This window comes from Nyctereutes procyonoides, unplaced genomic scaffold, assembly GCF_905146905.1.
Source record: "Nyctereutes procyonoides isolate TBG_1078 unplaced genomic scaffold, NYPRO_anot_genome, whole genome shotgun sequence".
Taxonomy (NCBI): domain Eukaryota; kingdom Metazoa; phylum Chordata; class Mammalia; order Carnivora; family Canidae; genus Nyctereutes; species Nyctereutes procyonoides.
In genome coordinates, this window is record NW_026575042.1 from 49,848,652 (window position 1) to 49,862,504 (window position 13,853).

Consider the following 13,853-nt stretch of genomic DNA (forward strand, 5'->3'; position numbering starts at 1 on the left):
GAAGTCTGCAAATCTGAAGGAAACGTTGACTGTTTATTAGACGTGTTATTTCTTCTTTCCAATTTAGTAATCAGAAAATTGGTATTCCACCAAGCATAAAGGAATAAAACAAGCAAGGGCCTTTCTGCCTGGCTGGACTCCCAGTGGCCATGGTTTAGGAGAAAGAGCTGGAGTCCAACAGCAAAGGCCTGCCCGGGTCTCACTTCTCGGCACCAGGCCCGTGGCTTCTAACAACTAAAGCTTGACCGTTGTTGCTGCTCACGCACCTGGGCTTCCCAAACATCCAGACCTTCTATTGGCCGCTTTGCACTCTACCTGGATCTTCTCATCCCCTCAGTCCTTACAGAATGTGAGTGGCCTCGACATAGAAAACATGACCAGCAAGATCACAGAGGACTCAGCTCCGCAGAGAAATCTCCCCGTCGTTGGATTCCGGGATGGGGGAAAAGAGACTAACACGTTTCGGCGGGGACTCTCGTGGTTCTAGATCGTCGCTTGGCTCTGGTCAACCCAGTGACATAACCTTGCACAAAAAGCAAGCACAGTGAACACCAGGACCTTGGGGGAAGTTCGGTCACCCTAATTCAAAATCTTAGCGGGCAAGAACCAGAGTGGAGTGTCTCGGTGGGGGGGGTCCAAGGAGAATTATCAGGGGCTGGGGGATGGCACTGCATCCAGTCGAAGTCCCCTTCGCTGCCCCCTATGACGTGCAGAGCCAAGAGCCTGGAGAGGCAGGATGGCAGTCCGAGGAAGGAAATCGGAGGCAGTACCCTCACCCCCCGAGACACGCAGGGGAAGAGCTGCCAAAGAGCGAGTCGGGTTTCCTGAGGCTTGTGGGAGTCGCCCCTATAACAGAGTGAGAAGGGGCAAGGGAAACCACAGCCAGGAGGTCTGGGGAAGGCAGGGGGTAACTTCAGACCCCCCTCCTCCTCCACAGCCTGCAGCAGTCTGCGTGGAGATCCAAGGGCAGGGGCCAGGCAGCGTCCTCAGGGCAAGGCAAGCCAGGCCTCAGCCAGAGGGAATCAGGAAGGGACCATGGGTGGGGCTGGGGGGGGGGGGTGGCTCGCTGAAGGAGCCCCTGGTGAGGAGCCAGGTGAAATTCAACACTCACAGAGGACGGACCCAGGGGGGCTCTTGATCACCGCACCCCCACTGCCCCACAAGCCAGGTGCCAGGAACTTTGCTTCCCCATCTCTCATGCATCTCGGCCCAAATCTGAGGAGCTGGGCCTCAACTCGTCTTCAAGGGGAGGATGTTTAGAGCCGAGCCATGTGAACCTCCACCCTCAGGCCTGTGTTGGGGGATCAGGAAGGAGACGGGACATAAAGGAGTTTGAGATTAATGTTTTAAATTGGATTACAGGGCAGCCCCAGTGGCTCAGCGGTTGAGCATCTGCCTTTGGCTCAGGGCATGATCCTGCAGTCCTGGGATGGAGTCCGGCATCGGGCTCCCTGCATGGGGCCTGCTTCTCCCTCTGCCTGTGTCTCTGCCTCTCTGTGTGTGTCTCGAATGAATGAATGAATGAATGAAATAAATAAATAAATAAATAAATAAATAAATAAATAAATAAATAAATAAATAGGATTAGAGGGCAGCGTGGGTGCCTCAGCGGTTTAGCGCCACCTTCAGCCCAGGGTGTGATCCTGGGGTCCCGGGATCGAGTCCTGCATTGGGCTCCCTGCATGGAGCCTGCTACTCCCTCTGCCTGTGTCTCTGCCCCACCCTCTTCTCTTTCAAATAAATAAATAAAATCTTTAAATAAATAAATAAATAAATAAATAGATAGATAGATAAATAAATAAATAGGACTAGACCTTCAATAACCAAAAAGTAGCCAGAAAGTAATAGAATCTGTCAAAGATGTTGCAAAGAGTGCTTTCAGAGGCATCAGTTAGAGAAAAATTCAACAAGTTCTTGTATGTGCTACGCTAAGTTGAGAATACCCAATAAACAAGCCGCGGATGGAATGCCCACCATTGAGAAAGACAGAAAGTAACCTCAGCTTTTAAAATATAAAATAAATAGCATTTCATTGAGAATTTTTTGTAAGTCCGAGAAATGAAGGAAGAGCACCTGTTCCCAAAAAGCTATAGAATCATTCTATTTCATACGAGCTCATATAAAAGGTCACTTCCTTGGTGTTGTAACTAGCACGTAAGTATTTGTAAGGCTGGCTGCAATTTGTCTCAGACAGTGGGAAGAGGAAAGTGCATACATCCAGTCCATTCATCCACAGCAAATTCTCCAATCACCCTCTGTTAAAAGTGGGATGAGGAGAGAAGGTTAAAAATAAAATAAAAATTTTTTTAATAAAAAAAAATAATAAAATAAAATTTAAAAATTTTTTAAATAAAACAAGCCCTTGGAAAGAAGTGTATAAGTCACTTGTCCTGAATCACAGCATTTTGCTGACATGGCAGCTTGATCCCACGGGGAACAACTCACCCAGAGCAACCCAGCTGGAGGGCAGTGCCCGCAAGGTGCCACGCCTGGATCAGGCTGCGCCTGCCGCCGCCTAGGCCTCCACTGCCACTGGCATGTCTGCAAGGTGCGCCTGAACACCACAGACCTGAAAGAAGACCTCACTAGATGCTTTGTGCCTCAGTGGCCATCCTTAAGGGGTGGGGGCGGGGGGAGACACGAGGAGAGGGCTAAAGAGGAATTCACTGGGCAAGGCCGCTTCCAGGATCACTTGTATTACAATTTATAAAATTTAAACCACTCAATACATTTTCTCCCTTACCGTCTACCTTCCTTTTTTTTTTTTCTCCACCCTCTCTCTCAACTTGTGCTTGCAATTTTTTGCATGCAGTGTTACTCCCCAAGAGATAATACTTTTTTTTTTTTTTTAAGCAATCCCTGTGCCCAATGTGGGGCTTGAACTCATGACCCCAGGATCAAGAGTCGCACGCTCTACCGACTGAGCCAGCCAGGCGCTCCCAGGAGATGATGCTTTTGATCTTAATGATGCTCACAGAACTTGACCGTTGCTGCATTGAGTAATTCTATGCGTACTCGTATTTTCTGGACCTGGAAGATGTTTATACAATTGTTGGATGGAAAAAGCGTCATTTGCCTCAGCAATGAAACTAATAGAAGATCTAGTAATGCCCCCAAACCCCTAAAGTTGCTGCTTAAGTCACAGCATGTTAATAAAACAGCCTCATTAACAAGAACCATAATTCCTTCCTGGCATTCTTCCTTCTTTTTCCAGGAAAGATGGAAGTCCCGTGTAGGGCGAGGGAACTTCTCCACTCTGCTTTTTTGAATATAATGACGTTTGTCCCGAAAGCTCTCCTCTCAGTCCTAACTCCTGGTCTCTCCATGGTCAAGGGAACTCAGGAGCACCTGTGGGCGCGTGCACGCACATGTGTGCACACGTGTATACACACACGCCCCTCCTCCCGAAAGGGAAATATAACTTTCTTCTTTCTTTTTTTTTTTAAGATTTTATTTATTTATTCATGGGAGACAGAGAGAGAGGGGCAGAGACACAGGCAGAGAGAGAAGCAGGCTCCCTGCAGGGTATCCGATGTGGGACTCGATCCCAGGACCCCAGGATCACGCCCTGGGCCGGAGGCAGACGCTCAACCTCAGAGCCCCCAGGGGTCCCAGGAAACATAACTTTCAGCCAGTGCAAAGCTAACTACAAACTTCACAGTCAAAAGAGCATCTTACTGTCTCTTGATCACCATCTTGCCAGCCTTGCCTTCCCACATCCCGGCCTGTAGGACACTCGCATTCACCACATACCCGTCCTGATGTCTGACTACACGGAGACCTCAAGCGTTACTGCTAGTGGGAACTCTGGAAGCTGGCCAAACCCTCGTTTTGGAGAGAGAGAGAGAAACTGAGGCTCCCCAAAGGTGACAAAGGCAACACAAGTTAGTAGTGAAAATAGGAACAGAACTAGTCTCCAGGATCCCACCCGAGCCCACCTTCTCTTACAACTAATAGTCGAGTCTCTAAATTCACGTCACTGAGTAGGCCTCTGGCCACGAAAAGGAAGTTGGTGAAAAGTAACCCATTAAATTAATTCACTAAATTAATTAGTTGCATTAGAGGGTTGCTTGAGGCAGAGTGAAAGTACATATAAGCACTTTTTGAGAAGACATATTACGCACTTAATAAGAGAACTGTCACCTTATCCCTAGGTAGAAAGAGAGACTCCTAATAGAGTCCAAAACCTTTCTACTGTAGATTTGTGATGGTCATTCAGAAACATTCAATATAACATCATAGCAACAGAAATAAATTTCAATATAAGCTGGGATGATACCATAATAACTTAAAGGAAAGCAATTAATAATTCTTTCCAACATCACAAGTATAATAGTGCATGAAAACAAATATTAAGTCACCTATCAATTTATTCTCTTAAGGAACTCAAATGTGTGGAAAACCTTATGTGCAAAAAAAAAAAAAATAAAAAATAAAAAAAATAATATATATATATATATATATAAATTGCAGATACACTGATTATTGGTTTAAGAATCTGTCTCAGGGGCGCCCGGGTGGCTCAGCAGTTGAGCATCTGCCTTGGGCCCAGGCCGTGACCCCGGGGTCCCAGGATCGAGTCCTGTATCGGGCTCCCTGCATGGAGCCTGCTTCTCCCTCTGCCTGGGTCTCTCATGAATAAATACATAAGGATCTGTCTCAGGTCGGAAAAAAAAAAAAAATGCCACAATTCACTAAAACCAAGAGAAACAGCAGACAGTGAAGACAATTTTCAAATAAGAATATTTCATGCAAAAAAAAAAAAAAAAGAATATTTCATGCAAAAAAAAAAAAAATTCATGCAAGTACAGTCTATTAAAACATGTTAGAGGCCCCTGACTGGCTCAGTTGGTAGAGCATGTGACTCTCGATCTCAAGGTTATAAATTTGAGCCGCACATTGGGTGTAGAGGTTGCTTTGAAATAAAATCTTAAAAACAAACAAACAAGATTCATACTACACAAATACCAAGTGAAAAATGCCAAGCACAAAAAAAAAAAAAAAAACCTCAGCAATGGGCTTCTTCGGCAAAAACACAATCCCTTTTGGATGAACAGATTCCCTAAAAATCTGGGCAAAGGACGGAGGAGTGGGAAACGAAAAACACAGCTTTTTGTAATTCCTATCAGGGTTCCTCTCATCACTGAACACAGAATTATGTCGATTTAACCAGGTCATTTTTGTCAGCCAATTTAGATAATTTCCTAACTTTCCCAGCTCTTTCATTCCTACCATTAGGATTGTTGCAAAGATGAAAGAGAAGATAAAACACTGAACAAAAACAGACTCTTAGCAGTGTTTTCCTTTAGGTTGTGGGATTGTGGGTAATGAGAACATATCACCCTCCATACTCAGAAAATGAGGCTATAAGTATGCTTTGGGAACTGTGAAACAACATACAAGGGCTACTTTTATTTATTTATTTATTTTTTACTTTTATTGGCCCATTGTAGCCCAAATAGTCCTCTTTTTAGCGTAGCTCTTTTCTCCTGGAGCTACTGATTACAACTGTATGTAAAGGGCAGCCCGGGTGGCTCAGCTGTTTAGTGCTACCTTCAGCCCAGGGCGTGATCCTGGAGACCCGGGATCAAGTCCCGCGTCGGGCTCCCTGCATGGAGCCTGCTTCTCTCTGTCTGTCTCTCTCTCTGTGTGTCTCTCATGAATAAATAAATAAAATCTTTGAAAAAAAAAAAAAAACTACATGTAAAGAGTGACCAGCACCATTTACACAGCAAAGTCTACGTAGTCTAAGCCTATTATCTTGTGGAGGAAGTGGGGTGGTTTTTTTTTTTTTTCCTGTTTATAATGGAAGAGATTTTCTTTGTTTTGATTGATTTGGTTATATGAGAAAAGTTATCAACATAGACAAGGAGAAGCCAAGCCAGTGGACAAAACGCCTCCAAATGCTCATCCCATATTCCAGAAGCCCCCTTCCGGAAGATATCCGACATCTCTGACTCAACGTGGTGTCCTGCCCTCACTCTCCTCTCAGGCATGTTCTGAAATCCTCTACAAAGATGTTATCACTAGAGCTCCCCTGGCCTCCCAAGTCTCCCTTAAGTCAAACAGGTTCCTGTCTTGATATTCCTGTTTGCAGAGGTAAGTAAAGAGGAAGAGGAGAGGCCTCACTCTTTCCAGAATTACACATCCTTAGGCGTAGAAATCCAGAATACTACCTGAGCTCCTTAAAGCTTTTGCTTTCTTGTAAATGAATAACATCACGATTCTAATGGGCTTTAGTGCTTTTAACCTTGGGAAGATCTGGTATCTCTCATTCCTTCCAGAAGAGTCCTAAAACTGCAAGCAACCAAACCATATTTTAGGTGTTGTACTGCCCCCTTGTGTATTCTCGTGTTCAGCGAAAAGGCAGCTCACAGAACACGGTGATCTTAACTCTCAGAAGTGCTTCAGTAGGATCTCAGGTATTAGGACTAGAGACAACCTCGAAATCATCAAGACCGGCACGTGAACGGAGCTCTTGAACGATGGTATTGGGGACGCCCGGGTGGCTCAGCAGTTGGGTGCCTGCCTTCGGCTCAGGGCGTGACCCCGGGGTCCTGGGATCGAGTCCTGCATCGGGCTCCCTGCATGGAGCCTGCTTCTCCCTCTGCCTGTGTCTCTGCCTCTCTCTCTCTCATTCTCTGTCTCTCAGGAATAAATAAAATAAATAAATAAATAAAATCTTCAAAAAAAAAACATTTTTTTTTAAACTTAAAAAAGGATGGTATCAGTTGCTCCAGACCACAGCCTGGCTAGTTAGTAGCGGAGCAAATACTGCTGGACAGGACTTCAGCCTGTGACAGAACTCTTGGCCTCCGTTTCTCTCTTGCAATGGGGCTGAGCAGACTGGGAGGAGAAACCAGGGGTTTTGGGGTTCGAAAAGATCAGAGTTTGAAATTTAGCTCCCGCTTCACGACGTCGCCGAGCCTCCGCTTCCTCTGCACGAAACAGGATAAATAATGACCATCGTGATGGTGTCAGAGAACGCAGGCCGCCGGGTTCGTCAAGGCCGCGGCCCCAGATGGCAACCTGCTAAGCGACAACACGACTGTAAAAAATGCGTAGAAAACGGTCTTTAGGTCGTCGTAGCTTTTGAGACCTCCGGGCGAGGCTGTGGAGGCCTTTGAATCTGCACTTTGTCTCGTCGGGCACAAGGCAAGACTTGAAAAAAATAAAGCTAGTTTGGGTTTCCTCACCCATCATACCTATTCCTTCTTATTACAAATACAGAGCGGAAGCGAGGAGACCCCACGGCACCTGCGTGACAGGTGCGGCAGCGAGCAGGAGCCGCGCGTGGGGTTCCCAGGAGCCCGGCGTCAGCTCAGGGCCACCCTGAGGGCCACAGCCCCGCCGCCCTTGGCCGAGGAGACGCCGGGCCTGGGCCCTGACCTGGGTCCACGCGGGCGGGTCACCTGGCCCCGCTCCCGTCCTGGGGAGGGACCTGGAGGTGAGGGGCCCCTCACCTGGTGAAGCCCGAGGGCCGGGGAGCCGCACGCAGAGAACGAACACAAACACACGTCGTGACCTCGGAGGTCCTTCCATAAGGCAGGTAAGGCCACGCTCTCTTAACCGTAACGTAAAGCGGTAGTAAAGCGCGAGACTGTCACCACTGTCACCGACTGGGGAGGCAACAGTAACCGGGGGAGGGTCAGAGGCCCGGCTGGCAGGATGGGGACCGGCCCACCGAGCCCGGGGCTCCCCCTGGGCCCCACGCAGCCCGCGGCCCCTGATGGAGAGGGCCCCCGACACCCCGGGCCCCCGCACAGCCCGGGCTCCTAAATGCCACTCGGGGCACAGCAGGACGGCCGAGGCCCCCGCCCTGGCCCGGCCACTAGGCCAGCACGTGGCGGCGGGGACGGTGGCCGTCCCGAGTGGGCCCGGGGACACCGAGCTGAGCCCGCGTGAGGCCCTGGAGGGGGCAGCCGCTTACGGCCGCGGGGTCCCGGGCAGCTTGGCCACCAGCGAGGTCCCTGAAGCCCGGGGTCCCACCGACGGCCCCGCCGCCTGCGCCCGAAGCGCTGGCCACACAGCGCCTTGGGAGGCGGGACAGGACCCCCAGGTCCCCAAAGCACAAGAGGCCGCTCACCGTGAAACACGCTGTTGTCCACCAGGAAATGCCGCCGGTACTGCACGCGGCTCCTTCCCTCCGCGTTCCAGTAGCTCATGGTCGGGGGGCCTCCGGCACAGCATCAACGCCGAGCTCTGTCGGGGAAACGATGCGACAAACATGAAGACGGTGGCAGCCGCACGCTCGGGCCCAGGTGGCGCGGGGCCGTGGTCTCCCAGCGCTCCGGGGCACACGGGCCGCTCGCGACCTGTCCACACGCGGCCCTCAATCCCCGGGGCCTCAGGAGTCTCCCACAAGCCTCCCCGGGGGGCAGGAGGTCACTTCAGACGCCAAAACCGTCGCTTTGGCCAACGAACGGCACCCTTCGGGCCTCAGGGACTGCTGTCCCGGGGCCTCCCGGCGGGGAGTACATTTCAGGCCTGGTCTACACGCTCCAGGCCTCACCCCCGGGCGGCCAGGACCCAAACCGGCCAAGGCCCGAACGTCTCAGGAATCTGGAGCAGACCCTCATGCTCCGTTCCCGAGTTCTGTCCCCGCACCCCCCGGGAGCCTCAGAAACTGGGACGGCGTCCAGGGAGCCACGGCGAGGCCAGCCACAGTCCCGGAGCCTGCCTCCCTCTTCCCGCTGCACTGGCCGTTCAGGACCACGAAGGCCTAGGTGGGCCCACAGGGAACCCGCGGGGGTAAGTAGAACTGGTCACAGGTCTCGAGCAGGGTGAATAAGCGGCGGTGTCCAGCCCTGGCCACGGCTTGCCCCTCCCGGGGAACCGCAACGCTAGCCAGGGCAGGGGCTGGAAAGGCAGCGATCGGAGCTGATGGATGAGACGCCTCCAGAAGCTGGTGTGCGTGACCCTGAGCAAGGCCCCCATTGTTCACAGGATCTGGCTAAGGCAACTCTGCAGAATTCCAGCTTCTCTTCTGGTCACAGAGTAAGGCCGGGCAACCCCACGCAGGGCTGGCAGGGAGGAAGACCCACAGGTGGGGAACGAGTCGTTAGCTGTCCTATTGCAACAATCTAGAGTCTTGCAAAGATACTCCAGGATGAAGTCGGACACTTGGTGACAAAAACTACCGCTCGGAGCTTTGTCTGTTCATCAGTGGAACAACTGGTGAGGGCTCCTGAAGCTCTGGCCTGGGCTCCTCCTGGGCTCAAAGGCTCACGCTGAAGCCCCTCCGACGGCAATCCTACCGGACTCCAGCTACCCCACCTTTCTTCGGGCTCCATGCCTCACCTCCCGGGTCTTCCTGCCTCCTCCCCACCCGGCTAAGTCAGGCTGTCACTCCTACCCCCTCAGGCTAATGATGAGTCCCACTACTCTCAAGTTAAAATCACCCACGGGTCCAGCTCTAAGAGATGACAGCAGGCAACTGGTTACTGGAGACAATATCCCCTCCTACCCAGTGCTGAATATTACACACAGATCTTCCTTAAGAAAGTATTTTTAGTTATGTGAGTAAGGTAGTTGTATGCGCTCATTAATTTTTTTTAAAGTCATCACTGAAAGTCATCAAAAATCCTTAAACATTTAAACACCCCTCTTACAAATTAAATAAATAAATAAACACAATAATAATAACTATGTAAATAAATAAATAGATAGATAGATAAATAAATAAATAAATGAATGAATGAATGAATGAATGAATAAATAAATAAATAAGGATCCCTCTTCCCTCATTCATGTCCCTCTCGTGGAATGACCCCTTTGTTTGGTGGGTATCATTCCAGTTCTTTTTCTACGCATTTACATATATATGTAAGTAAATATGTATATAAAATACCTACACATACGTGCAATTTTAAAGATATCTATGTGTTTTTTTTTAAAATATCTATTCAAGAGAGTGTGCATGCACAAGCAGGAATAGGGACAGAGAATCTCAAGCAGACTCCCACTGAGCACAGAGCCTGACACGGGCCTCGATCCCACGCCCTGAGATCATGACCTGAGCCGCAATCAAGAGTCACATGCTCAGCTGACTGAGCCAGCCAGGCACCTCAAAGACATCTATATTTTTTTTTAATAGTACCTTTTTGCATAAATTGGAAATAATTTCAGTTTTATCGGTAGTACCTATTGCCTATAAAATTGTATTGATTTTTCATATTAGAAATATTTGGGGTTACACGGGATAAAAGAGAACCCTGTTTCTATTCACGCTCATTTTTCCTTGCTCACTTGATCTTACGGTTTACCTTTGTCGTTCTTTCTTTTGCCGCCTTGTTTCATTCTCAATCCAGGGAAGGTTAGTGGAATCAGAAGATGAAAGAATAATGTGCATTTGTGTATCGTGAGCAAAACATAAGAACATACCTGACTCTCACTTGGCTTCCTCTAAGGGTAGCAATGGGACTTGAAGTCACATCTTCGTATTTCAAACCCAAGATTCTAGCCATGACAGGCTAGAATGAATTAGGCTATTCCATACTATGGTGGGTTTGTTTTGGGGTTTTTTAAGATTTATTTATGTGAGAGACAGAGAGGGGAGAGAGAGTGACAGAGGGTGCATGCATGCAAGCAGAGGGGAAGGGCAGAGGGAGAGGAAGGGAGAAAAGCAGACTCCCCCACTGAGCACAGAGCCCACCTCGGGGCTCAATCCCATGACCCTGAAATCATGAGCTGAGCTGAAATCAGAGTCATGTGCTTAACGGACTGAGCCACCCAGATGCCCTAATATGGTGGGTTATAAATATGTCCTATAGGGCAGCCCTGGTGGCTTAGAGGTTTAGCCGTCTTCAGCCCAGGGCGTGATCCTGGGGACCCGGGATCAAGTCCCGCATCAGGCTCCCTGCATGGAGCCTGCTTCTCCCTCTGCCTGTGTCTCTGCCTCTCTCTCTCTCTCTCTGTGTCTCTCATGAATAAATAAATAAAATATTAAATAAATAATAAATAAATAAATAGATCCTATAAATCCTTGTACATTCCTCCCACCCTTCAAATGGTGGAATCTAAGGGGAATCTAATTCTCCTTCCTTTGAATATGGGCTGGACTCAGTGGCTCATTTCTAACAAAATCAGTCGTAATTGATGCAATGAGTCTTCCAAAACGAGATCATACAAAGGATACAGCTTCTGTCTGGCTCCCTATCTCTCTCAGGACACTCACTCTGATGTAAGGAAGCCCGGATACGAGTGTTCCAACTGATAGCACCAGCTAGGCCCTCAGCCAACACCCAACACCGACCAGAGACATGTGAGTGAATGAATCTATAGGCCATTCTATCCTATCTCCAGTCTTCACGTCTTCTAGATGAAGCTCTGGATACAGAGGGAAAGAGATAAGCCATCCTCTTTGTACTTCATCTATATTTCTGACACATAGAAACAATAAAAGACAATAACTATTGTTGCCTCAGACACGAAAATTTGGGCTAATCTGTTACAAAGCAATAGATAATGAACACAGGTGACATCCTTGGATACGTTCAGTGAGGACTGAGACCTTCGACTCTTTGAGGACAGAAATGCAGACTCACACAGATGTATGTAATACTGAGACACCTGAGCGCTGGTCCTCGATGGACCCACCTTTCCAACTTCCAGATCTTTTTGTTCACACTGTAATTGTTGACCTTTTCTTTTAAGAGCTGGTTAAAATACCACTGCCTTCCTGGGGTGCCTGGCCGGTTCAGTCAGTGAAGCATACAACTCTTGATCTCGGGGGCATGAGTTCAAGCCCCATGTTGGATGTAGAGATTACTTTAAAAAAAATCTTAAAAAAAAAAAAAATACTACCACCTTCCTGAAATTTCCCTAGGATCTCACCCTCCGATTTACCTAAAACCGTCTCATGTTCTGAACTACCATAATCCTACATACCAATTATTGATTATCTGCTCTGTATCAGGAACTGCGATAAGGCTTTAACATCATGGGTCTCAACCTTGACTACACGTTAAAGCCAATCGCTTAAAAAATAATAATAAATAAAAATAAAAATAAATAAATAAAACCAATCGCTTGGGAAGCCATAGAATCCTGGCTCCCAGGCCACACCCCAGACTACTCTTTATGTATATTGTCTCTACTCCTTGAAGAAACTCCTCTGGGTGGGTAGTTTTAGGAAAAGGAGGTTCAGAAAATGTAAACAGCTGAGCTAGAGCACAAAGGTATTAAGTAATTGAGCCCTATGGCTTCCAGGCTGTACGCCTCCCTACTTTGCTTCATTGCTTGCACGTCCTACCTCTCTCTCCTGGCATCTGCTTGCTGCTGGAGGGCAACAGAAGACTGTACACTGCTTCTGAGTGCCAGCCCTCGGCCCTGCACACACTGCAGGCCCTTAGAAAACGTCAGTGGAGCCTCCCTTATATGCCCCATTTACTGGATTCCTGTCCATTGGAAACCAAAGAGAGGGCTCTCTCTGACCTCCAGAATCAGAGCAAATGATTTCAAAATTCAGAGATGATGGAGGTGGCGAGTAATGGAATTAGTAGGGCTGGGGCAGGGAGAGAGTTGGGCGATAAACCCAATCTCGGTTTCCACCAGATTTAGGTGATCCCAAGGCCCAGTGCTCACTAAGGGGAAGTCACCGAAAGGAACCTCGGAAATCGCCTAAGCTAAACTTGTCCTGGTGAAGCCAGAAAAAAATCCGAGGCCCAAAAAGGATGCATACCTTGCAATGTATCCTTTACATAAAGCTGGTGGGAAACCCGGCGTCAGGAGTCTCAAGGCGGGGATCCCTTGAGTACTTCATGGTCCCATTTGTGTGAACACAATGCATGAAAATATCTACTAGAACATACTTTTCATTGATTTTTCAAAAAAATACCAATGTAGATTAGAGATGTGCTTCCATTGCACCATGTACTCAATTTGAAGTGGTGTGGCCAATATCCAAGTAAAAGCAGAGATGTTTAAAAATTGATTCAATATTTTTTTAAAGATTTTATTTATTCATTCATGAGAGACAGAGAGAGAGAAAGAGAGAGAAGCAGAGACCCAGGCAGAGCTCCATGCAGGGAGCCCGACATGCGACTCGATCCCAGGACCCCAGGATCACGCCCCGGGCCGAAGGCAGGCGCTAAACGCCCCCCACCCCCGAACCACACAAGGATCCCCTGATTCAATTTTCTTTTCAGACTTATAAAACGCTCACTGCCCTCCACCTCAGGTCTACGGAATATACGTGTTCTTATAGAACATATAGATCCTCAATCCTTGAAATGATTCACAAAATTAATAACAGTGACTAAGAAACATTATATGGGGAAGTAACTCATTGTTATTAAAACTAGCTTCAGATTCTGCCTCCAAAGCAAGGTTAATAAAATTTATTTTTATTTTTATTTTTTTTAGTGGATGGTAAAGTTATAGGAAATGCTATATAAATGCATGTATCTTTAACAGTTTATTTTTATCCATTTTTAGAGCTTGAAACACACAGAAAAGCTCAAAAAACATACATAGTGATATCACTCACCACCTCAGAGACAACTGCCATGGACACCGTGGCCTATTTTCTTTTTTTAAAACACAAATCAGGGGCGCCTGGGTGGCTCAGACAGGTAAGCGTCCGCTTTCAGCTCAGGTCATGATCCCAGGGTCCTAGGGATCTAGCCCTACATCAAACTCTCTGCTCAGCAAGGAGCCTGTTTCTCCCTCTCCCTCTCTGACCCCTGCTCCTGTGCTCTCTCTTTCTGTCTCTCAAATAAATTAATTAAATTAAAATAAAACACACAGACATCTGGGTGGCTCAGGGGTTGAGCGTCTGCCTTCGGCCCAGGGCATGATCCTGGAGACCCGGGATCGAGTCCTGTGTCGGGCTCCCTGCATGGAGCCTGCTT

General features: G+C 48.1%; 1 protein-coding gene across 1 annotated transcript in view; it reads right to left on the reverse strand.

Annotated features, from left to right (window-relative positions):
• The window catches only part of PLCH1 (phospholipase C eta 1), a 200,903-nt gene that overhangs the window by 158,676 nt on the left and 28,374 nt on the right, over positions 1-13,853 (reverse strand). Inside the window, exon 3 of the mRNA XM_055320875.1 lies at positions 8,087-8,202. Coding sequence (XP_055176850.1) covers positions 8,087-8,165 — 79 coding nt within the window. The 5' untranslated portion in view covers positions 8,166-8,202. The remainder of the gene's footprint in view (positions 1-8,086; positions 8,203-13,853) is intronic.